This window comes from Engystomops pustulosus, chromosome 4 (assembly GCF_040894005.1).
Source record: "Engystomops pustulosus chromosome 4, aEngPut4.maternal, whole genome shotgun sequence".
Classification (NCBI taxonomy): domain Eukaryota; kingdom Metazoa; phylum Chordata; class Amphibia; order Anura; family Leptodactylidae; genus Engystomops; species Engystomops pustulosus.
This window is the reverse complement of record NC_092414.1, coordinates 205,026,338-205,051,097: the sequence shown is the minus strand read 5'-3', so window position 1 is coordinate 205,051,097 and position 24,760 is coordinate 205,026,338. Positions and strand designations below refer to the sequence as shown.

The following is a 24,760-nucleotide window of genomic DNA, read 5'->3' as shown; positions in this document are numbered from 1 at the left end:
TGTCTCCCTGGGTGCAGTACATGATATAACCACTAGGTGTCTTCCTGGGTGTAGTACATGATATAAATGATATAACCACTAGGTGTCTCTCTGGGTGCAGTACATCATATAACCACTGGGTGTTTCCCTGGGTGTAGTACATGATATAACCACTAGATGTCTTCCTGGGTGCAGTGCATCATATAACCACTAGGTGTCTCCCTTGGTGTAGTACATTATATGACCACTGAGTGTCTCCCTGGTTACAGTACATCATATAACCACTAGGTGTCTCCCTGGGTGCAGTACATCATATAACCACTAGGTGTCTCCCTGCGTATAGTACATCATATAACCACTAGGTGTCTCCCTGGGTGCAGTACATCATATAACCACTAGGTGTCTCCCTGGGTGCAGTACATCATATAACCACTAGGTGTCTCCCTGGGTGCAGTACATCATATAACCACTAGGTGTCTCCCTGGGTGTAGTACATGATATAACCACTGGGTGTCTCCCTGGGTGCAGTACATCATATAACCACTAGGTGTCTCCCTGGAAGTAGTACATCATATAACCACTAGGTGTCTCCCTGGGTGTAGTACATCATATAACCACTAGGTGTCTCCCTGGATGCAATGCATCATATAACCACTAGGTGTCTCCCTGGGTGTAGTACATGATATAACCACTAGGTGTCTCTCCCAGGGTGCAGTGCATCATATAACCACTAGGTGTCTCCCTGGGTGTAGTACATGATATAACCACTAGGTGTCTCTCCCTGGGTGCAGTACATCATATAACCACTAGGTTTCTCCCTGGGTGCAGTACATGATATAACCACTAGATGTCTTCCTGGGTGTAGTACATCATATAACCACTAGGTGTCTCCCTGTGTGTAGTACATCATATAACCACTAGGTGTCTCCCTGGATGCAGTGCATCATATAACCACCAGGTGTCTCCCTGGGTGTAGTACATAATATAACCACTAGGTGTCTCTCCCTGGGTGCAGTGCATCATATAACCACTAGGTGTCTGCCTGGGTGTAGTACATGATATAACCGCTAGGTGTCTCCCTGGGTGCAGTACATGATATAACCACTAGGTGTCTCCCTGGGTGCAGTACATGATATAACCACTAGGTGTCTCCCTGGGTGCAGTACATGATATAACCACTAGGTGTCTCCCTGGGTGCAGTACATCATATAACCACTAGGTGTCTCCCTGGGTGCAGTACATCATATAACCGCTAGGTGTCTCCCTGGGTGCAGTACATGATATAACCACTAGGTGTCTCCCTGGGTGCAGTACATGATATAACCACTAGGTGTCTCCCTGGGTGCAGTACATGATATAACCACTAGGTGTCTCCCTGGGTGCAGTACATGATATAACCACTAGGTGTCTCCCTGGGTGCAGTGCATGATATAACCACTAGGTGTCTCCCTGGGTGCAGTACATCATATAACCACTAGGTGTCTCCCTGGGTGCAGTACATCATATAACCAATAGGTGTCTCCCTGGGTGCAGTACATCATATAACCACTAGGTGTCTCCCTGGGTGCAGTACATGATATAACCACTAGATGTCTTCCTGGGTGTAGTACATCATATAACCACTAGGTGTCTCCCTGGAAGTAGTACATCATATAACCACTAGGTGTCTCCCTGGGTGTAGTACATGATATAACCACTAGGTGTCTCTCCTTGGGTGCAGTACATGATATAACCACTAGGTGTCTTCCTGAGTGTAACACATGATATAACCACTAGGTGTCTCCCTGGGTGTAGTACATGATATAACCACTAGGTGTCTCCCTGGGTGTAGTACATCATACAACCACTAGGTGTCTCCCTGGGTTTAGTACATCATATAACCACTGGGTGTCTCCCTGGGTGCAGTACATCATATAACCACTAGGTGTCCCCCTGGAAGTAGTACATCATATAACCACTAGGTGTCTCCCTTGGTGCAGTACATCATATAACCACTAGGTGTCTCCCTTGGTGCAGTACATCATATAACCACTAGGTGTCTCCCTGGGTGTAGTACATGATATAACCACTAGGTGTCTCCCTGGGTGCAGTACATGATATAACCGCTAGGTGTCTCCCTGGGTGCAGTACATGATATAACCACTAGGTGTCTCCCTGGGTGCAGTACATGATATAACCACTAGATGTCTTCCTGGGTGCAGTACATGATATAACCACTAGGTGTCTCCCTTGGTGCAGTACATCATATAACCACTAGGTGTCTCCCTGGGTGTAGTACATCATATAACCACTAGGTGTCTCCCTGGGTGTAGTACATCATATAACCACTAGGTGTCTCACTGGAAGTAGTACATCATATAACCACTAGGTGTCTCCCTGGGTGTAGTACATCATATAACCACTAGGTGTCTCCCTGGGTGCAGTACATCATATAACCACTAGGTGTCTCCCTGGGTGCAGTACATCATATAACCACTAGGTGTCTCCCTGGGTTCAGTACATGATATAACCACTAGGTGTCTCCCTGGGTGTAGTACATGATATAACCACTAGGTGTCTCCCTGGGTGCAGAGCATCATATAACCACTAGGTGTCTCCCTGAGTGCAGTACATCATATAACCACTAGGTGTCTCCCTGAGTGCAGTACATCATATAACCACTAGGTGTCTCCCTGAGTGCAGTACATCATATAACCACTAGGTGTCTCCCTGGGTGTAGTACATCATATAACCACTAGGTGTCTCCCTGGGTGCAGTACATCATATAACCACTAGGTGTCTCCCTGGGTGCAGTACATCATATAACCACTAGGTGTCTCCCTGGGTGTAGTACATCATATAACCACTAGGTGTCTCCCTGGGTGCAGTACATGATATAACCACTAGGTGTCTCCCTGGATGCAGTGCATCATATAACCACTGGGTGTCTCCCTGGGTGTAGTACATCATATAACCAGTAGGTGTCTCCCTGGGTGCAGTACATCATATAACCACTAGGTGTCTCCCTGGGTGTAGTACATCATATAACCACTGGGTGTCTCCCTGGGTGCATTGCATCATATAACCACTAGGTGTCTCCCTGGGTGCAGTGCATCATATAACCACTAGGTGTCTCCCTGGGTGTAGTACATGATATAACCACTAGGTGTCTCCCTGGGTGCAGTACATGATATAACCACTAGGTGTCTCCCTGGGTGCAGTACATCATATAACCGCTAGGTGTCTCCCTGGGTGCAGTACATGATATAACCGCTAGGTGTCTCCCTTGGTGCAGTACATGATATAACCACTAGATGTCTTCCTGGGTGCAGTACATGATATAACCACTAGGTGTCTCCCTGGGTGTAGTACATCATATAACCACTAGGTGTCTCCCTGGGTGTAGTACATCATATAACCACTAGGTGTCTCACTGGAAGTAGTACATCATATAACCACTAGGTGTCTCCCTGGGTGTAGTACATCATATAACCACTAGGTGTCTCCCTGGGTGTAGTACATGATATAACCACTAGGTGTCTCCCTGGGTGTAGTACATCATATAACCACTAGGTGTCTCCCTGGGTGCAGTACATGATATAACCACTAGGTGTCTCCCTGGGTGTAGTACATGATATAACCACTAGGTGTCTCCCTGGATGCAGTATATCATATAACCACTAGGTGTCTCCCTGGGTGTAGTACATCATATAACCACTAGGTGTCTCCCTGGGTGCAGTACATCATATAACCACTAGGTGTCTTCCTGGGTGTAGTACATCATATAACCACTAGGTGTCTCCCTGGGTGTAGTACATGATATAACCACTAGGTGTCTCCCTGGGTGCAGTACATCATATAACCACTGGGTGTCTCACTGGCTGCACTACATCATATAACCACTAGGTGTCTCCCTGGGTGTAGTACATCATATAACCACTGGGTGTCTCCCTGGGTGCAATGCATCATATAACCACTAGGTGTCTCCCTGGGTGCAGTGCATCATATAACCACTAGGTGTCTCCCTGGGTGTAGTACATCATATAACCACTAGGTGTCTCCCTGGGTGTAGTACATGATATAACCACTAGGTGTCTCCCTGGGTGCAGTACATGATATAACCACTAGGTGTCTCCCTGGTTACAGTACATGATATAACCACTAGGTGTCTCCCTGGGTGTAGTACATGATATAACCACTAGGTGTCTCCCTGGATGCAGTATATCATATAACCACTGGGTGTCTCCCTGGGTGTAGTACATCATATAACCACTAGGTGTCTCCCTGGGTGTAGTACATCATATAACCACTGGGTGTCTCCCTGGGTGCAGTGCATCATATAACCACTAGGTGTCTCCCTGGGTGCAGTGCATCATATAACCACTAGGTGTCTCCCTGGGTGCAGTGCATCATGTAACCACTAGGTGTCAATAACCAATAGATTTTCCAGATTGAGAACCTGAAATCTGACAGGCCTGCAGTTCACATTATATCCATAGGATGGCAGCAGAGAGATGATAAGAGATGACATAACGGAGCGCAGTACTGCGGATGACCGCACGGGGCCGCAGCACATGACAGCCTGCAGTCCCCCGCATGTCCGCGCGGTGTCGCCTGTATATAACGCTCCGTAGCCCCTGTCCGGCTCCTGACACCGGGTGTGGGCGGTCATGGGGCGGGTGCAGGGCGTCACTGCGGGGTGTTGTGCCGGGATCGGGCCGGCCTTCCTCCGGCCGGTACAGTTGCTGCTGGAGTTGTGGTCGGGGAGGTGATGGCGGCGGAGCGCAGGGCCTTCGCTCAGAAGATAAACAGGTGAGTGCGGGGGCAGGTGTGTGACATGCGGGGGGCCGGGCTGCACCTGCTGCGGGGACTACGACTCCCAGCAGACTGTCATAGCTGCAGAGTGGCGGTGCATGCTGGGAGTTGTAGTTCCCTGGTGCTGGAGTGCCACCTGTTGCTTCCCATGATCCTCCTGTGTATATCTTTCCCCTCCAGTGCCCCCTATAGTAACACATCACTCATATACTGCCACCTTGTGGCCAAATAAATCCAAAGTTCTGCAGGTTTTTCATCCTTTCCCCGTTTATGCGTGTTCTTTATCTTGGTCCCCTGCAGATATCTGTTATTCCACATATTTTCACTCTCTGCTGGCTGTCAGTGAAACTGACCCTAAAAAAATGACAAAAGCCTTAATACTTGTCACAGCTGAGGGTTGGTTACAGTGTAAACGGCCTGTGCACTCATACATTGCATCAAACAAGAGCAGAAGAGGTCAATCTAAGGCTACATGAAACTGTAACAAAGCTGCAGCTGTGAATGGGGTTTTCAGTCTCTAGGTGGAAATGAGATGTTTCCCCTCCACTGACAGCAAGCAGAGATCTTCTAATGAAGCACAGATTAGAAAGTTGTAGCACTTCTGCCATCTCCTGACCCCTCCCCTCTATATTTTTGGATTCTGCCCCTTGTTCTTCTGCTATTTTTGGAAAGTTCCTCTGCACTTTTCCTGAGGTCATCCCCGAGCTGCGTGTAACGTGGTCTGTAATACAGTAACATCCCTGTAATCCGGCATCGGAGGGGGCGGAGAATCAGATAATCTGGATTAGAAGTGTCAGGGCGGGTATTGTGCCCGGGTATCAGACTTTCGGACTCCGCGTGGTGGTAACATTTTTAGTTGTCGCTCATTAATATCCATGAGGTCGTTACCACATGAGAAATATTATCACTCGGGGTCTTTGTGTTATAAGAGTCTTCACCCTCCACCCGCCCGGAGGATAACATTTCATTCATTCATCCAGACTCCGGCACAGTGATCCGAGATCCTTCCACCGCACCATCTGCTCAGACAGCTGACGGAAACAATGGCTGCAGGCGGCTCATCTGTCTGTGTGCAAACTGTGTGTGAGTGCCGGGGTAATAAGCTAATGAGTCCAAGAAGATCTCACTGAGGAGCCAAGATGGAGGGGCATCAGTACTGTAATAAGATGTTACAGGGGTAATAGGACGATCAGGAGCTGGGTTACTGTAATAAGATGTTACAGGGGTAATAAGGGGATCAGGAGCCGGGTTACTGTAATAAGATGTTACAGGGGTAATAAGAGGATCAGGAGCCGGGTTACTGTAATAAGAGGATCAGGAGCCGGGTTACTGTAATAAGATGTTACAGGGTAATAAGAGGATCAGGAGCCGGGTTACTGTAATAAGATGTTACAGGGGTAATAAGAGGATCTGGAGCCGGGTTACTGTAATAGGATGTTACAGGGGTAATAAGAGGATCAGGAGCCGGGTTACTGTAATAAGATGTTACAGGGGTAATAAGAGGATCAGGAGCCGGTTTACTGTAATAAGATGTTACAGGGGTAATAAGAGGATCAGGAGCCGGGTTACTGTAATAAGATGTTACAGGGGTAATAAGAGGATCTGGAGCCGGGTTACTGTAATAAGATGTTATAGGGGTAATAAGAGGATCAGGAGCCGGGTTACTGTAATAAGATGTTACAGGGGTAATAAGGGATCAGGAGCCGGGTTACTGTAATAAGATGTTACAGGGTAATAAGAGGATCAGGAGCCGGGTTACTGTAATAAGATGTTACAGGGGTAATAGGAGGATCAGGAGCTGGGTTACTGTAATAAGATGTTACAGGGGTAATAAGAGGATCAGGAGCCGGGTTACTGTAATAAGAGGATCAGGAGCCGGGTTACTGTAATAAGATGTTACAGGGGTAATAAGAGGATCAGGAGCCGGGTTACTGTAATAAGATGTTACAGGGGTAATAAGAGGATCAGGAGCCGGTTTACTGTAATAAGATGTTACAGGGGTAATAAGAGGATCAGGAGCCGGGTTACTGTAATAAGATGTTACAGGGGTAATAAGAGGATCTGGAGCCGGGTTACTGTAATAAGATGTTACAGGGGTAATAAGAGGATCAGGAGCCGGGTTACTGTAATAAGATGTTACAGGGGTAATAAGAGGATCTGGAGCCGGGTTACTGTAATAAGATGTTATAGGGGTAATAAGAGGATCAGGAGCCGGGTTACTGTAATAAGATGTTACAGGGGTAATAAGAGGATCAGGAGCCGGGTTACTGTAATAAGATGTTACAGGGGTAATAGGAGGATCAGGAGCCGGGTTACTGTAATAAGATGGTGATTCAGAGCTGTGATTGTAATATACAGTCCTGATTCTTCAGACACCCTCACCCCCGCCCCCATTATATCTATTTTTTTCGCCCTCATTTCCCTCGTCCTCCCCTCTCCCGCGTCCTGTTATTGTGTTGGGAGAGCAGCACTTCCTCTGGTATCGGACTGTGTGAGACGGACTGTCCTCTCGTGGGAGCTGCTCATGTGAGACATGACATGGCCTCAAGTAGAGTGTGAGCTTGGTTTATCTTTATCACTTGTTTAGAGTGTAAGCTCTTGGGGTCTGGATTCTGTTGACTCTCTGATAGAGTGCTAGCTCTGTGGCCAGCGCTGATTTTGGCCCAGTCTGAGGGAAGATCACTCTCCGCATCTTGAGTGTTTATCTGTCCTCGGTCTCTTTGCTTTGGGTTTAGCGTTGATGTAACTTGGTGAATAATTCAGAATGTGACCTGGAAATATTCGGTTCCCTCCCTGTGACTCGTGTAAAATGTCGAGCAACCGGTTTAATGTGTCAGTGTCTCTGTAGTGTGAACAGAGCCGTCTGCTCACATCAGTATCAGAGGACTAGACAATGGTCAGATGACCCCGCCCCCTGAGCGTTATAAGGTTATTAGTGATATTTTTGTATACCAGGGTTGCAATATATATGTATACATGTCTCAGCCCCATATAAGGAGACTCTTACTATAAATAATATATTAATAATAAGCGCCTTATACAGATTTTGCCGAGCGGTCTGGCAGTTTTTAGGTAGGACCCCAACTTAATTATACAAGGTCTCCTAACCCTCATATGGAGGTCCCAAAGAGGCCGAGATGTGAAGGAACAAGCCAAACATAAGTGATGCCTGCCCCGTTATTGTCCTTGGTTATTAGAATAGAGTTTACATGTGATTTCATAACATTTTACTCTGTCCGTTTTGTGTATACAGCTCTTATGCTATCCCTCCCAAGCCTGTAGTCGTGTTAACCTACATACAGTAGAGGAGATGCCCCTTTATGGGGTCAACAAACTTCTTTGAAAATGACAACCAAAGTCTTATCAGAAATTGTGATTTTATTACCTCATGGAGAAGGCAGACATTTTGTTGTCTATTTTGCTATTGACTTGGGACCTTATTGATCTTGATGACTGGCATTGGCTCTCGCTGTGAGGATCTGCAGTATAACTTTCCTGTCAGTCTCGGTAGCAGCATGAAAGGGCGAGATCTCGGTTTATTATGTATGATGTCATTGTTGCTCTATGTGAACCCTCTTGGAGATTAGATCCTGTGTATTACAGGAATGATAATTGGATGTCATTACACCGCCAGACATACATCCTCCTCGCACTTACCGTCTTACATGTCGCTCTCCGTTGTAATTAAATATTGTTTTCCCTCAGTACTATTATTATTTTCTCCTTCGGTGCTAAAACATGTGTTTTTGTATTCACTAAAACATTTACTGTTGTGACCCTTCCCTGCAGGAAGCCATTTTGTAGGTAGTTTTAGTCAGCAGACGATGGTGGTCATTCTCTTCTGTCATGAATGTAATAAAATGGCCGCCTTTGATCGCTTTAGGGATTATTTGGGGTTTGGACGGTCTCTTAAAATTATTTACCCATGTTTAAAACACAATTTAAACTTTGGGGCATGAATTTTAAGACCTTAATGGTAAAAGTGGCCCCTGTTGACAGGAATTACGACCAAAATCCAGGGTGGGAACCAGCGGCGCCCATTGAAGCTTATAGACTTGTGTTTCTTGAGGTATCCCGCTGCAGATGTGTAGCTTGGGGGTTAGGGGGTTGATGTTATGGCATCAGATATTCTCCGCCATGAGTACTGATATTCGCCTCCCCATTATGTTATCTGCTTGGATACTTGGCAGGATAAGTAATAATATTCCCCGCTGTCCGGGAATGTCTGGATAATCCAGAGTTAATCTTGACATTATCCATAGGATCTTGGCTGATCGGGGACGGGTGAGATGAGTAATAGGATTGAGTATTTTGTTTGTAAAGCTGTTTGTGAGCGCACAGAGCGGTATTGTGCTGAGCCGGCTGATGGCAGCTGGTGGTGCTCAGTACTGCCCTACTCCGACTCCCTTCTCCGGACAGATCACATCCGTCCAGGCTTCAAAGTGGTCTTCTTCTCTTTTGATGTTTACCGTGATATCTGTGTGATGGCCCCTGCCCCCCCCCCCACACACACACTCCCTATTATGCCGCTTATCACTGTTGTGTTGATATCATCATAGATGAACGGACACTGACATAGCTGTGACATCACTACCGTAGTTGACTCTGCGTTGACATTGTTGTGACCTCACTAATGTGATGACGTTACTCTGGATGACTTGACTGAGACATCACTTTGTTGGATGATCTGAGGTAGTTTTGACATTACTACTGTGGTGCCCTCATCTTGGATGACATGACCCTGCCGTAGCTGTGACATCACTACTGTGGTACCCTCATCTTAGATGACATGACCCTGACGTAGCTGTGACATCATTCCTGTGGTGCCCTCATCTTAGATGACATGACCCTGCCGTAGCTGTGACATCATTACTGTGGTGCCCTCATCTTAGATGACATGACCCTGCCGTAGCTGTGACATCACTACTGTGGTGCCCTCATCTTAGATGACAGGATCCTGCCGTAGCTGTGACATCACTACTGTGGTGCCCTCATCTTAGATGACAGGATCCTGCCGTAGCTGTGACATCACTACTGTGGTGCCCTCATCTTAGATGACAGGATCCTGACGTAGCTGTGACATCACTACTGTGGTGCCCTCATCTTAGATGACAGGATCCTGACGTAGCTATGACATCACTACTGTGGTGCCATCCTCACAGATGACATGCTATGACATCATTATGGATGACCTGACCCTGAGGCGGCTGTGACATCACTTCTGTGGTGGCTTCATCATAGGTTGTTGTGCCGATCAAGACAAAATAACATTAACTTCTACAAAAAGTCTGACATAATGGCGCCATTTTCACATATCTTTGGGTTCCCTATATCCCCCTATATCTCACACTGAAAGTTTTTTTTTTTTGATTGACTCTAACACATGTGAATGGAGCCGTGTACTTTGCACCTAGATGATAGTAATCTTCACACACCACATGTAATATAAAACTGCTGCAGCCACCTGTCGCGGTGTGTGACGGTCAACGTCATGTACAAGGGGTTAATAATGGCATAATTTGTGTCTTGTGACTGTAATAAAATGGGGCGCCCTGGTGGGATATGTCAAAAACAGCAGCACTTTTTGACCCCCGATCTGAAAATCAATGTCCTTTTTAGAGGTTCCTTAAAAGGTTTTGGAGACCCAAACCCAACAGCGTCCATCTTGTGGTCACCTGGTTCCAGAGTTTCGGGAGGGTAAAGGTCACAGGATTCTGGCGACCTTTTTGTTTCCCTATCTGCTTTCCTTCTCTCTAACTTCCTTTTGGAAGAATGAAACTTGTTCTCGGGTTGCCAAGGGCGGTATTTCTCCCCAAATATTTTCATTAAGGAGTTCTCTTGTAATGGATTGTTTGACATAAGGGGTTTGTACATCGTGTAGCCTACAGCTAACTTTCTGTGAAGCGTGAGAATGGGTGTGAAATGAAATTCACAATGAATAATTTGGAAGTTGTAGGATTAGGAAATGATTTTGGGGGGAGGGAGGAATAGTCTGCTCCGCCCACTACCGGGTGATCCAGGCCCGAGTAATCGGACATAGTTTGCCCCTCCCACAATAGGTTGATACAAAAGATCCAGACGGCATGGAGGATGTATTATTACTACACACTCGCTGCTCGGGGTGTGTATACTACAGCAGTTTTGGGATACACCTGTTCTCCTCTAGGTAAGGAAAGCAGAACAGGTGAATACAGGGAGCGGCTCCAATCATTGTTAACTCCTTCACTGCCAAAACATACCACTGCAGGCTTCCTGTATTTTAGGGGGTGGCTTGTCTTGTCTTGTTTACCTATTGACTTCTCCAAGGGTGAGTGAAGGAAATAAGGCGTAAATGGGCATTGTTACGTGAAAAATCATATAAAATGTTAAAAAATAGTTTAATTGGTTGTTGCTCTATTATAAAAATTGGTCCGATCCTGGAATAATTAATGTAAGACATATAACATTTGGGCTCCTCCTTTCTTTAAGTATAGTCTCTGGGATTTAAGAAAATATATTAGTTTTTTTAAATAATTGAAGTTTTTCTGTAGAGTTGACATTACCTTTAAGTCATTAACTGTGCTATAAAACTACTGACAAAATCAGGGGTGTACTTTGCCCCCTTCGTTGTACCTTTTGCCTGCAAATACATAAGGGGTGTAATAAAAATATATATTCTACACATAAGCAAAGAAAATCCCAATATTTCTAGTTGCTCTCTTCAGGATGCTTCTGTATTGTCTCAGAAATTGGCATTTACAGGCACACGTTTGAGGAGAGTCCCTGCACCGTGGTATCCGGGGGCCCCTGTGTTCATTAAACAGGCTTTGTCATTGTACAGGCTCCCGGCTGCTATATGGCCTCTACGGCAAAGGAGCGCATGGAATATATTGTGTTTACACATACAGAAGAATAAAAGGAATCCACAAGGAGCTTTTCACACCCAAACCAAACCTAGACCGTCATTAAAGATGCATGTTGGCATAAAATGGAAACGTAGACTCCCATAAAAGGGTCTTGGGGTGAATTGATCTGTAAGTCTGAAAAAGATCAAGTCTTCACGTCCCCCCCCCCCCCCTCAAAATTAAAAAAACTGTCCCATCCATCTATATTGCCCTCCACTTATCTCTCTTCCCATCCACTTATCTGGACAAACCATATCGGTTTCTCGCCCGATTTCTCTCTGTTGCCCCCTTTCATTGTTCTCTATGCCCCCCTCTTACTTTCTTACCCTTCCTCTTTCTATGTTGTCCCCTATTTGTAAACAAAAACGAGCAGCTTCTAGGACTTGGAGGGATGTTGACCACGTACCACCGCCCACCCCCACCAGCTACACCCCTGAGGTCAGACGCACTTCAGTTTTTGCTAATATAATAGAAATCAGAAATGTTCTTTATTTGGCGCATTAATAAAGTTACTTTAATTGCCCATCCCTGTACTAGATCTATCAAAATGTGTATGAAATGAAACCTTGTGTTGACCTTTATCCCAACTAGTGACATTTATTAACTCTAATCATATAAAATCTCTTTATGAGACCTCCACCCATATAAAATCTTATAAAACAATGTATGTGAAACCCAAATGTAACAGTGTTGATTGATATATAAGTGTCTGGTCAAATCCATAGGATTACCATAAATGCCTGATGTATATGCAGCCCCACAGCTCTATAAAGAATGGGGTCCGAGTGAATGGGAGGGGGACGCGCATGCTCTCCTTCCATTTGTATAGGACTTGTGTAAGTACTTGTTTGGGCAGGATATGACCAATAATGCTAAGGACCCACAATATTACTAAGGATAGGCCATAGTGTGCTTATTGGTGTAGGAGTCCCATCATCCAAACCTTTACCACCACCCCCCCCCCCCCAATAAATGGATCTGCGGGATACCTTGATTTATGACGGACAGAGACTGGATAATGGAGGATCTGTAAACAAAGCGGAATTATTTAGCATAGCCATTCGCTATACCCATGAGCTTATTGAGTTTTAAAAGACATCCACAACCAGGATGGAGGACTCTAAACCAAGCACACTGACATACTGGTGTGCACCCCCTCTGGTTTGGAGATGTTCTTCTTTTATCTTCTTGTGCCCTGGTTTTTAAGGAAAAAAGGCTTTAACAATTATGCAAATAAGCCTTAGGGGCTCCAGGCTCCGTTAAAGGCCTGGAGTTCTTTAGGCTTGTTTGCATAAATTTTTAAAGGAGTTTTTTTTTTTTTTTTTTTGGGGAAAACCAGGGAATAAGTAGATAAGAATAAGAGCAGATCCTGCCAGAGTAGACACACACCAGTATGTCAGTGTGCTTGGCTTACAGTCCTTCATCCTGGTGGTAGATGTCCTTTTAGGTACCATATTTGCAAAATCAGGGGTGGACCGTCCCCATTGCTGTACCGGTTAACTGCAAATTAAAGTGTAGATAAACTAAAATATAATCTATATATAATTCATATAATCTACATGTGGTTAAAGAAAGTCCCAGACAATGGTTCTGCCTGGGGGTTAAGTGGGATTGTCCTGCTCCTTGTGTGAGTAATGTATACCAGGAATGACCTGGATTCTTTCACATAGCACTGGTGTATGGAGCCAGGACACTCCTTCCCCTCCATGGTATCTGCGGGGCCCCGATATTCAGGCTTTGTGACGGTACAGGCCTCCTGACTGCTATGTGGCCGCTGCGGCAGAGGAGGGTGTAGAATATATAGTATAAATACTCATAACTCTGCTCTGAGATCTGTGTCATATCAAAGGTAAAACATAAACCTTTTTTAGTTTATGGTCTTGTCTTACAGTGAGCATAAAGTAATTCACATGGGCCCTTACATTTACTCTGTAACCCTGCCCCGAAATACTGGCACTACCTTACTACCTTAGCACCCTATCACTCTTATACGTTTTGTGTGTATGGTCACTATAGACGTGAAAAGCTCTGGTAACTAGACATCCATACCCATAGGCACGGGTGGCTACCACTGATGTCTTGGCTTGTAACCGGCAGCAGATCACTGATGTCCATACTTCTTTTTGGTATGTATTCATTGTGCGAGTTGCTCGTTAACATTGGTTGACCCAGCACCGAATAGTTTTGGTTTGCTAAAAAACTTCCAGTGACCTTATTGGATTACCAGTGGAATGATGGTCTTGGATGGTGGCGTTTCTTCCGGAGACCAGCAGTTGGCAGAAGGAGTCGTCTAAGCTTGGCAACGCTTCTTGGGACCAGACCTCTTTTTGGGGTTCCTGCACCCCATAGACTCTGTTTGCATATTATGAGCCACAGTGTAAGGGCACCCTGTACGTCCAAAAGGTCAGGTAATCATTATGTCCCACCAGGCCATAACTATCCATATGGTAGTGGCATTTTTATGTCAAGTCTTGGAAGTCACTCACAAGGGCTTCTAACACTTGAAGTTCTGCCTGCACCTGATCCACTTGTCCGACATGATATCCTACTATATACTGGTTCTGCCGACAAAATTTCCTCCATAGTGGAGTGTCCTCCATCCACTGATCTCTGATCACTGATTTACTTAAGCCAACGGGATTACACTGGACTGTGTAGGGATTTGGTAATTGTGGTGTGAGTAGGTCCAGGTCTCTAAAGATGATACACGATGGGTGGTCTCCTACCCCATTGTTCACCTTGCAAGTAAAGGAGACCATGGTGGACAGACAGTCGAACCTTCACGTTGTTTGATCAGATTTAGATTTTTTTTTTTTTTTTTTTTTGGAGCATAAGCTATTAACAAGATGGAAAAACGATGGATTCTTCCACCAGACGCTACTATATCTTCTATTGGATGTATAATACGGAGACTCTGCTCTATGAACAATATATCTAATGAAGGAGAGGATGTCTACAGGAAGGAAGACCAGCAGCTAGAACAATGGTGACCATCACAGAAGCCGAGCTTTATGATAACACGACTCCTTGTTCTTGGGCCAAACTTGTGAAATTTGGTGGATCTTCCAAATGGGATCCTCAGCTTGTTCTGCTTCTCCGATCCATAGCCACATTTGTTTTACTTCATGGAGAAGATTCCTAGTCATGTGTCAAAACATTGAATGTTTTTCCTTTCTGTCAAAAAAGTCTTCAAAGATAAAGTAGAGTCTTCAGCAGATCCTCAAATTGTTCTTCCGGTACAAGAGATATATCTTCTTTGGAGAAGAACTTTCCAAACATCCGGTGAAATCCCCAGCCTCCAATCTGCTTCATTAGTCTTCATGACTGGGTCATCGAGAAGCCCAACTTCTATGATGGTCACCACCCAAGTTAACGCTGGGCTTACGCTCCTCTCCAGATCTTCTCTCCAGATATATCTCTTGTACCGGAAGAACAATTTGAGGATCTGCTGAAGAATCTTCTTTATCTTTGAAGACTTTTTTGAGATGTATAAGGGAGGCCCAGACCAATGAAGAAGACCTGGAGAGGAGCGTAAGCCCAGCGTTAAGCAGGACGGTGACCATCATTGAAGTTGGGCTTCTCGATGACCCAGTCACGGAGCAGGTTGGAGGCTGGGGATTTCACCAGATGTTTGGAAAGTTCTTCTCGCTGTAGAGGCCTCAAACCCTACATGGGGCAATCCTTCATGTTAAAGAAAGTCTCTTCTCCAAGATGCCACCAACTATGACTTTCAATGCGCTGTAGCCTTCTTCCCCATCATGTGTCTGCTGAGCTTAAGTATCTAAGCCAGATGGATCCGGTGCTGTTTGCTACATTGGCGTATCTAATTCCAGCATTTCTTATTCTTTGCTTGGCTGGAGTATCTAATCCCATTGCTTTATTTAGGGTCGGCCGCGCTGGTGCTTCCAATCCCATAATTCGCATTATCCATTGAGTCTAAAATTCTGTGTGATACTCTGCTGAGCTGCTGTATCTAATCCTTCCGTTTGTGATACCTCCTCCTGGGATGGAGTATTTTTATTTTTGATCGTGTGATGCTTGGCTGAAGTATCTAAAGCTCTCATGTTGTGTATCTAAGCCTATGATGTGTGATACAGTCTCGGTGAGGTCCAGAGCAGTACATAATTGTTCTTGTGTCTGTCCGGACTGATTCCAGCCTCTCATCCCCTCCATCCCTCTCATTCTCCGCTTGTCTGGCTTCCACATAATAGCGGATTAGCCCTGCGGGGCGGGGGATGTGGTGCCATTAAGTCCTCTTTTATAGTCCCCCACTTTCCGGACCCTTTATGTGCACGCTTCCTCTGAGGGCATAATAACTGGAAGTGTGTCAGTGGGTGAGCGAGCGAGCGGCGTCCTCCCGCCTGCGTCACACACAATGGGCCACCGCCACTCATCTGCTGCCCACAACTTCACCTGCATTTAAAGGGGAACTCCACGAAGAGAAGTATTTAGCGTACACATGATTCTTTGTATACAATTTGCATTTGTAACAAAGCCTCAGCTGTGACAGGTGTCAGATTGTTACAGCTTTCAGTCTGAGAACCGGTCCTGCAGACACCCACAGCAAAAGAGTGAAAGCAAAACTTCCTGACGCAGAGGAGCCGGTGCATAGACTACAACTTCACCACAATAATAATTATAGTATAATAATCACAGCCTGCTTCTAATTATATATATATACAGCTGGGGGAGGCGTTGTCTTCCGTAATATAGTGATAGGGAGCATGCCGGTATAACCCGGGGATCTCCTGTATATAATGATATATGTACAGCCGGTATAACCCGGGGATCTCCTGTATATAATGATATATGTACAGCTGGTATAACCTGGGATCTCCTGTATATAATGATATATGTACAGCCGGTATAACCTGGGGATCTCCTGTATATAATGATATATGTACAGCTGGTATAACCTGGGGATCTCCTGTATATAATGATATATGTACAGCCGGTATAACCTGGGGATCTCCTGTATATAATGATATATGTACAGATGGTATAACCTGGGGATCTCCTGTATATAATGATATATATACAGCCGGTATAACCCGGGGATCTCCTGTATATAATGATATATGTACAGCCGGTATAACCCGGGGATCTCCTGTATATAATGATATATGTACAGCTGGTATAACCTGGGATCTCCTGTATATAATGATATATGTACAGCCGGTATAACCTGGGGATCTCCTGTATATAATGATATATGTACAGCTGGTATAACCTGGGGATCTCCTGTATATAATGATATATGTACAGCCGGTATAACCTGGGTATATCCTGTATATAATGATATATGTACAGCCGGTATAACCCGGGGATCTCCTGTATATAATGATATATGTACAGCCGGTATAACCTGGGTATATCCTGTATATAATGATATATGTACAGCCGGTATAACCTGGGGATCTCCTGTATATAATGATATATGTACAGATGGTATAACCTGGGGATCTCCTGTATATAATGATATATATACAGCCGGTATAACCCGGGGATCTCCTGTATATAATGATATATGTACAGCCGGTATAACCCGGGGATCTCCTGTATATAATGATATATGTACAGCTGGTATAACCTGGGATCTCCTGTATATAATGATATATGTACAGCCGGTATAACCTGGGGATCTCCTGTATATAATGATATATGTACAGCTGGTATAACCTGGGGATCTCCTGTATATAATGATATATGTACAGCCGGTATAACCTGGGTATATCCTGTATATAATGATATATGTACAGCCGGTATAACCCGGGGATCTCCTGTATATAATGATATATGTACAGCCGGTATAACCTGGGTATATCCTGTATATAATGATATATGTACAGCCGGTATAACCTGGGGATCTCCTGTATATAATGATATATGTACAGCCGGTATAACCTGGGTATATCCTGTATATAATGATATATGTACAGCCGGTATAACCCGGGGATCTCCTGTATATAATGATATATGTACAGCCGGTATAACCTGGGTATATCCTGTATATAATGATATATGTACAGCCGGTATAACCTGGGGATCTCCTGTATATAATGATATATGTACAGCCGGTATAACCTGGGTATATCCTGTATATAATGATATATGTACAGCCGGTATAACCTGGGGATCTCCTGTATATAATGATATATGTACAGCCGGTATAACCCGGGGATCTCCTGTATATAATGATATATGTACAGCCGGTATAACCTGGGTATATCCTGTATATAATGATATATGTACAGCCGGTATAACCCGGGGATCTCCTGTATATAATGATATATGTACAGCCGGTATAACCTGGGTATATCCTGTATATAATGATATATGTACAGCCGGTATAACCTGGGGATCTCCTGTATATAATGATATATGTACAGCCGGTATAACCTGGGGATCTCCTGTATATAATGATATATGTACAGCTGGTATAACCTGGGGATCTCCTGTATATAATGATATATGTACAGCTGGTATAACCTGGGGATCTCCTGTATATAATGATATATGTACAGCTGGTATAACCTGGGGATCTCCTGTATATAATGATATATATGTACAGCCGGTATAACCTGGGGATCTCCTGTATATAATGATATATGTACAGCCGGTATAACCTGGGTATATCCTGTATATAATGATATATGTACAGCCGGTATAACCTGGGGATCTCCTGTATATAATGATATATGTACAGCCGGTATAACCTGGGGATCTCCTGTATATAATGATATATGTACAGCTGGTATAACCTGGAGATCTCCTGTATATAATGATATATGTACAGCTGGTATAACCGGGAGATCTCCTGTATATAATGATATATGTACAGCCGGTATAACCTGGGGATCTCCTGTATATAATGATATATGTACAGCCGGTATAACCTGGGGATCTCCTGTATATAATGATATATGTACAGCTGGTATAACCTGGAGATCTCCTGTATATAATGATATATGTACAGCCGGTATAACCTGGGGATCTCCTGTATATAATGATATATGTACAGCCGGTATAACCTGGGGATCTCCTGTATATAATGATATATGTACAGCTGGTATAACCTGGGGATCCCCTGTATATAGTGATATATGTACAGCCGGTATAACCTGGGGATCCCCTGTATATAGTGATATATGTACAGCCGGTATAACCTGGGGATCTCCTGTATATAATGATATATGTACAGCTGGTATAACCTGGGGATCTCCTGTATATAATGATATATGTACAGCCGGTATAACCTGGGGATCTCCTGTATATAATGATATATGTACAGCCGGTATAACCTGGGGATCTCCTGTATATAATGATATATGTACAGCTGCTATAACCTGGGGATCTCCTGTATATAATGATATATGTACAGCCGGTATAACCTGGGGATCTCCTGTATATAATGATATATGTACAGCCGGTATAACCTGGGATCTCCTGTATATAATGATATATGTACAGCTGGTATAACCTGGTGATCTCCTGTATATAATGATATATGTACAGCTGGTATAACCTGGGGATCTCCTGTATATAATGATATATGTACAGCCGGTATAACCTGGGGATCTCCTGTATATAATGATATATATGTACAGCTGGTATAACCTGGGGATCTCCTGTATATAATGATATATATGTACAGCTGGTATAACCTGGGGATCTCCTGTATATAATGATATATGTACAGCTGGTATAACCTGGGGATCTCCTGTATATAATGATATATGTACAGCCGGTATAACCTGGGGATCTCCTGTATATAACCACATATAGTTTGCATTGGTTACACGTCTTGTATACGCTGCTGGTATAAGATCTGACCCCACATAATCCTGTTATCTTGCTCTATATGATGCTAATGACTGTTGTCTGTTTCCTATTACAGGACTGTGGCATCTGAAGTTCGTAAGCAGGTCTCTAGAGAGTATGGGGGGTCTCCGCAGCTCTCCAAGAAGCGAGCCGGAGGGGCATCGTCTGTGAGTGTCTCGTGGGTTCTGCTGTTATTTGGGTCTGTATTTGGGATCTTTCATTTCCTCACATGTTTCCTTACACCTGGGATACAGGTTCCTCTCTCGGATGTGGTGGAGCCCCTGGATTTTGAGACGTATTTAGCGAGCCATCCCCCGGATTCAGAATGTGAAGCCCTGAGGGATCTCTACGACTTTCCTCCTGATGATGTAGAGATCTTGTATGAGCCCAGAGAATGCCGCACCCTGGAGCCCGCCGCCCCGGAGGAAGGGTGAGATGGGCAATTTTAGTTTTTTTTTTTTTTTTTTTGATACTTAAGTTTCTGTTCCGTAAATTTTTTTATTTTTTTCCCTCTTTTTCACAGGAAACTGGACGCTCGAGTCCGAGATGCCTTAAAGGTGTACACACACGACTGGGTGATTGTGCAGCGAAAGTAAGTGACCTTTAACCCGTCAGATTTTTACCAACAGTAGTGGAACGATTGGTCGGAGCTGCGATGTCACTTGCGTTTTCCTCTTCTCCACCAATCAGGTTGCAGAAGCTGAGCACGGCCTACACACCAATCACAGCAGAGTGCCAGAGACAGCGGCAGAAGAACCTGCCCCGGCAGATCTATGAGCTGGATGAGGCTGCCGAGGAGAAGGCCGGAGCGGAGGAACAGGTAAGTGATACCGGCCCAGCGCCTGTACATGGACGTAACCCAGCACAACATTAATACATAGATCATCTCTTCTCTCGGTATTAATAGGAGGACAAAAAGAGGTCATCCGCCTCCATGGACGAGACCCCACGGGGCAGCTGGGCCTCCAGTATATTCGATTTGAAGAACTCCTCACCTGATCCCTTACTACCGAACCTGCTGGACAGAACCCTTCCCGAGGAGATAGACCGGATCAATGAGGAGCATAGAAGAGGAAACAGACACCCCCATATCCTGTCCTTGTATCCTGCCCCTGATGAGGTAATGCTGAGCAAAGCCATGACCCGACTCTATATACTAATCCTGTAACATCTTATTACAGTAACCCGGCTCCTGATCCCCTTATTACCCCTGTAACATCTTATTACAGTAACCCGGCTCCTGATCCTCTTATTACCCTGTAACATCTTATTACAGTAACCCGGCTCCTGATCCTCCTATTACCCCTGTAACATCTTATTACAGTAACCCGGCTCCTGATCCTCTTATTACCCCAGTAACATCTTATTACAGTAACCCAGCTCCTGATCCTCTTATTACCCCTGTAACATCTTATTACAGTAACCCGGCTCCTGATCCTCATATTAACCTGTAACATGTTATTACAGTAACCCGGCTCCTGATCCCCTTATTACCCCTGTAACATCTTATTACAGTAACCCGGCTCCTGATCCTCTTATTACCCCTGTAACATCTTATTACAGTAACCCGGCTCCTGATCCCCTTATTACCCCTGTAACATCTTATTACAGTAACCCGGCTCCTGATCCCCTTATTACCCCTGTAACATCTTATTACAGTAACCCGGCTCCTGATCCCCTTATTACCCTGTAACATCTTTTTACAGTAACCCGGCTCCTGATCCTCTTATTGCCCTGTAACATCTTATTACAGTAACCCGGCTCCTGATCCTCTTATTACCCCTGTAACATCTTATTACAGTAACCCGGCTCCTGATCCTCTTATTACCCCTGTAACATCTTATTACAGTAACCCGGCTCCTGATCCTCTTATTACCCCTGTAACATCTTATTACAGTAACCCGGCTCCTGATCCTCTTATTACCCCTGTAACATCTTATTACAGTAACCCGGCTCCTGATCCTCCTATTACCCCTGTAACATCTTATTACAGTAACCCGGCTCCTGATCCTCTTATTACCCCTGTAACATCTTATTACAGTAACCCGGCTACTGATCCTCTTATTACCCTGTAACATCTTTTTACAGTAACCCGGCTCCTGATCCTCTTATTACCCCTGTAACATCTTATTACAGTAACCCGGCTCCTGATCCTCTTATTACCCTGTAACATATTTTTACAGTAACCCGGCTCCTGATCCTCTTATTACCCCTGTGACATCTTATTACAGTAACCCGGCTCCTGATCCTCTTATTACCCCTGTAACATCTTATTACAGTAACCCGGCTCCTGATCCTCTTATTGCCCCTGTAACATCTTATTACAGTAACCCGGCTCCTGATCCTCTTATCACCCTGTAACATCTTATTACAGTAACCCGGCTCCTGATCCTCTTATTACCCCTGTAACATCTTATTACAGTAACCCGGCTCCTGATCCTGTAACATGTTACTATATTACAATATTATTTCCTTACATTTCTCTCCATAGGATGAGGCTGTGGAGCGCTCCACTATTCCAGAGGTGCCTAAGGAACACTTTGGCCAAAGGATCCTGGTGAAGTGCATTTCCCTGAAGTGAGTTTTGGTCTCTTGTTGGCCTTTTTAGTGTTTAATTCTTCTGGTGATTGTGAATTATTTTTGTTTTTTCTTTGTCTTTTAGGTTTGAGATAGAGATTGAGCCGATATTTTGTGTCATGGCTTTATATGACGCCAAAGAGAAGAGAAAAGTAAGTTAAACATGATCAGACGTTTTACATACCTCCTCAAAGTTGTGCCCCCTAGTGTGTGGAGTTGGAACTGCATCTGCTTAATTCATGATTTATTATAATGGATGGAGCTAAAGCGATGTGAGTTGTTGCTGTTTTTGTTTCCTCAGATATCGGAAAGTTTCCATTTTGACCTCAATTCAGACGCCATGAAAAATATGCTGCGGACACAAAGTGGCCACCAGGCGCCCTCCACCCTGGCGAGATCCGCCATCTTCTCCATCACATACCCATCTCCTGACATTTATCTCGTCATCAAGGTGCTGTAGGAAAGGTGGTGGGGCGTTTGTAGTCTCCATTATACGTGTCTGACGTGATGTCATTGTCCATATACTGATGTATATATATGTTGGTCTTTTAGTTCTTATGTTTTGCTTTTATATATTTTGTCTTCCAGATGGAAAAAGTCCTCCAACAAGGGGACATCGGAGATTGCTGTGAACCCTACATGGTCCTAAAGGAGAGTGATGGCATGAAGGTGAGGGATGACGTCCATTCAGTATCTGGTTAATAACCTTGGACCGGATTGTATTTGCTTTAGCAGCAGCTGCTTGACGCTGAGTGCAGCTATTCATCTGGTTACAATGTATCACATCTATCCAGACATGTGACTGCTGGGTTCTTGGATACCGGCGCCATGGGAACAATACTTGTGTGTTCTATTTTTTGGGGGGAGATTACCGTACTCTGAAGCCTTCATGTGGCATCGAATCTCTGTCTGTGTTTTGATTTAGACTTTTACTTTTGTAATATTGTTTTGAAGGCGGCAGGGTGGTTCCTAGTTTTTGTATGGATTGTCGACATCTTGTATCGGAGTCCCATTGCAGTAATAATTTTCCCCAATTTCTTTCGACTACCAGAACAAGGAGAAGGTGGACAAGCTGAGGGCCCAGGCGGACCAGTTCTGTTCACGTTTGGGCCGGTATCGCATGCCTTTTGCCTGGACAGCTATTCATTTGATGAACATCATCAACAGTATGGGGGCGTGTGAGAGGGACTCCGACTCTGAGAGCGGTAACTAAATTTTATCCCAAAACTTGGCATTTATCATCTTGTATACAATGGGAGGGGGTGGATCTCAAGATGGATCCTGAGAATAGGCAGACTTAAGAAAGACCCCTGAATTAAAACTATGGGGCCGCTCCTCTGTATCATGCACCCTTCAAATGAAATCTTTAATGAAATGGTGAAGGGGAAGACGGAGACCCCCAATTTATTCTAATTTCATATGGCCACTGTTGAAGGAAGCATCTATGTAACTTGTAATTGTGCTAAAGTAGGAGGGCGCATTAAGTGGCAAACACAACTTTAAGACAAGATGATGGTGGGGGAGGGGGGCAGTCACATTTTTGTATTGGAGTGCAAGCTCTTCCATTAGCAGACATTTTTTCCTTTTGACCTTCATGTCCACTCTATTCTTCCATCTTTCACAGAAAGGAAAAGCACGTGGAACGAAAGGAAGAAGAAGGCCTTCGAGAGGCTCAGCGTCGGGGATGAAGTCTGCGGGTTTAACTCTTTCAGGCCAGCCACACTCACCGTCACTAACTTCTTTAAGCAGGTGAGTGTCACATATGACTTCCAAAGGCTGAGGGGGGGATCTCATATTTGTAGCCTACACCCCTGATGAGATGGGCACGGCAGAGCTTGGTTACTAATGGGAAGAAGACGGCGCTGGAGGACAGATGGGCGTTCAGCAGAGATAAGCGCTGACGCTGTGTTGTCTCTTGCAGGAAGGAGACCGTCTGAGCGATGAAGATCTTTACAAGTTCTTGGCTGATATGAAGAGGCCGTCCACTGTGCTGCGGAGACTGCGCCCAGTGACCGGTATGGGGTTACATAAATGCCGCCTTCATGTTTTTATTACTTAACCCATAGTGCTCCCCTATGGTCCTGCTGTGATGCCGTATCTAAGCCAAACCTGTGGGATACAGTTCTGCAGCATCTGAGACTACTGCATGATGTCTGTGGAGCTGCTGAATCTAAGCATATGATGTATAATACTTTATTCATATCGTGTATCATTCTGACTTCTCCTGTGTGTAAGCTTTGCCCTGTACTTGTGTATCTAAGCATAGTGTGTGATCTAAGCTTGTATTACGTGATGCTGCCGTTCTCAATTAGACTTGAGGGAATATTTTACAGATGGTTATTTCTATTCTTAGCTCAGCTGAAGATTGATGTCTCCCCGGCTCCGGAGACCCCTCAGTTTTGCCTGTCTCCTGAACTTCGACATGTCAAACCATATCCAGATCCCCGGGTGCGGCCCACCAAAGAAATCCTGGAGTTCCCTCCTCGGGATGTGTATTCTCCATACACTTCCTACAGGTCAGTAGTTCCCTTTTAACTTTTGCATCAATTAGACGCCTTTCATACTTGCTGGAGGCCCCTGAACACACTGGGGTTTACTTGAGGGTTGGGAATTTATTGCCCCCTGTGGGTTGTATGTAACCCCCCCCCCTCCCCTCCTACCAACACCCATAGGCACTGGATGGTGCCCCTGAATTCTTACCATTT

The 24,760-nt window shown here is 44.7% G+C and overlaps 1 protein-coding gene across 7 annotated transcripts in view; it reads left to right on the top strand.

Annotated features, from left to right (window-relative positions):
- The first annotated feature begins 4,543 nt into the window (after positions 1–4,543).
- The window catches only part of DOCK6 (dedicator of cytokinesis 6), a 46,259-nt gene continuing 26,042 nt past the window's right edge, over positions 4,544–24,760 (top strand). For 5 of the 7 annotated variants that reach the window (XM_072149563.1, XM_072149562.1, XM_072149556.1 and 2 more), the window contains exons 1-14: positions 10,857–10,939; positions 19,555–19,645; positions 19,733–19,908; positions 20,002–20,070; positions 20,169–20,298; positions 20,386–20,598; positions 21,970–22,055; positions 22,141–22,207; positions 22,357–22,506; positions 22,644–22,724; positions 23,107–23,260; positions 23,680–23,804; positions 23,977–24,070; positions 24,409–24,571. In XM_072149563.1, the coding sequence (XP_072005664.1) occupies positions 10,857–10,939; positions 19,555–19,645; positions 19,733–19,908; positions 20,002–20,070; positions 20,169–20,298; positions 20,386–20,598; positions 21,970–22,055; positions 22,141–22,207; positions 22,357–22,506; positions 22,644–22,724; positions 23,107–23,260; positions 23,680–23,804; positions 23,977–24,070; positions 24,409–24,571 (1,682 nt within the window). Of the gene's footprint in view, positions 4,771–7,232; positions 7,329–10,856; positions 10,940–19,554; positions 19,646–19,732; positions 19,909–20,001; positions 20,071–20,168; positions 20,299–20,385; positions 20,599–21,969; positions 22,056–22,140; positions 22,208–22,356; positions 22,507–22,643; positions 22,725–23,106; positions 23,261–23,679; positions 23,805–23,976; positions 24,071–24,408; positions 24,572–24,760 lie in introns of those variants that run through there. The other 2 variants (XM_072149560.1, XM_072149561.1) reach the window with 2 other exon arrangements.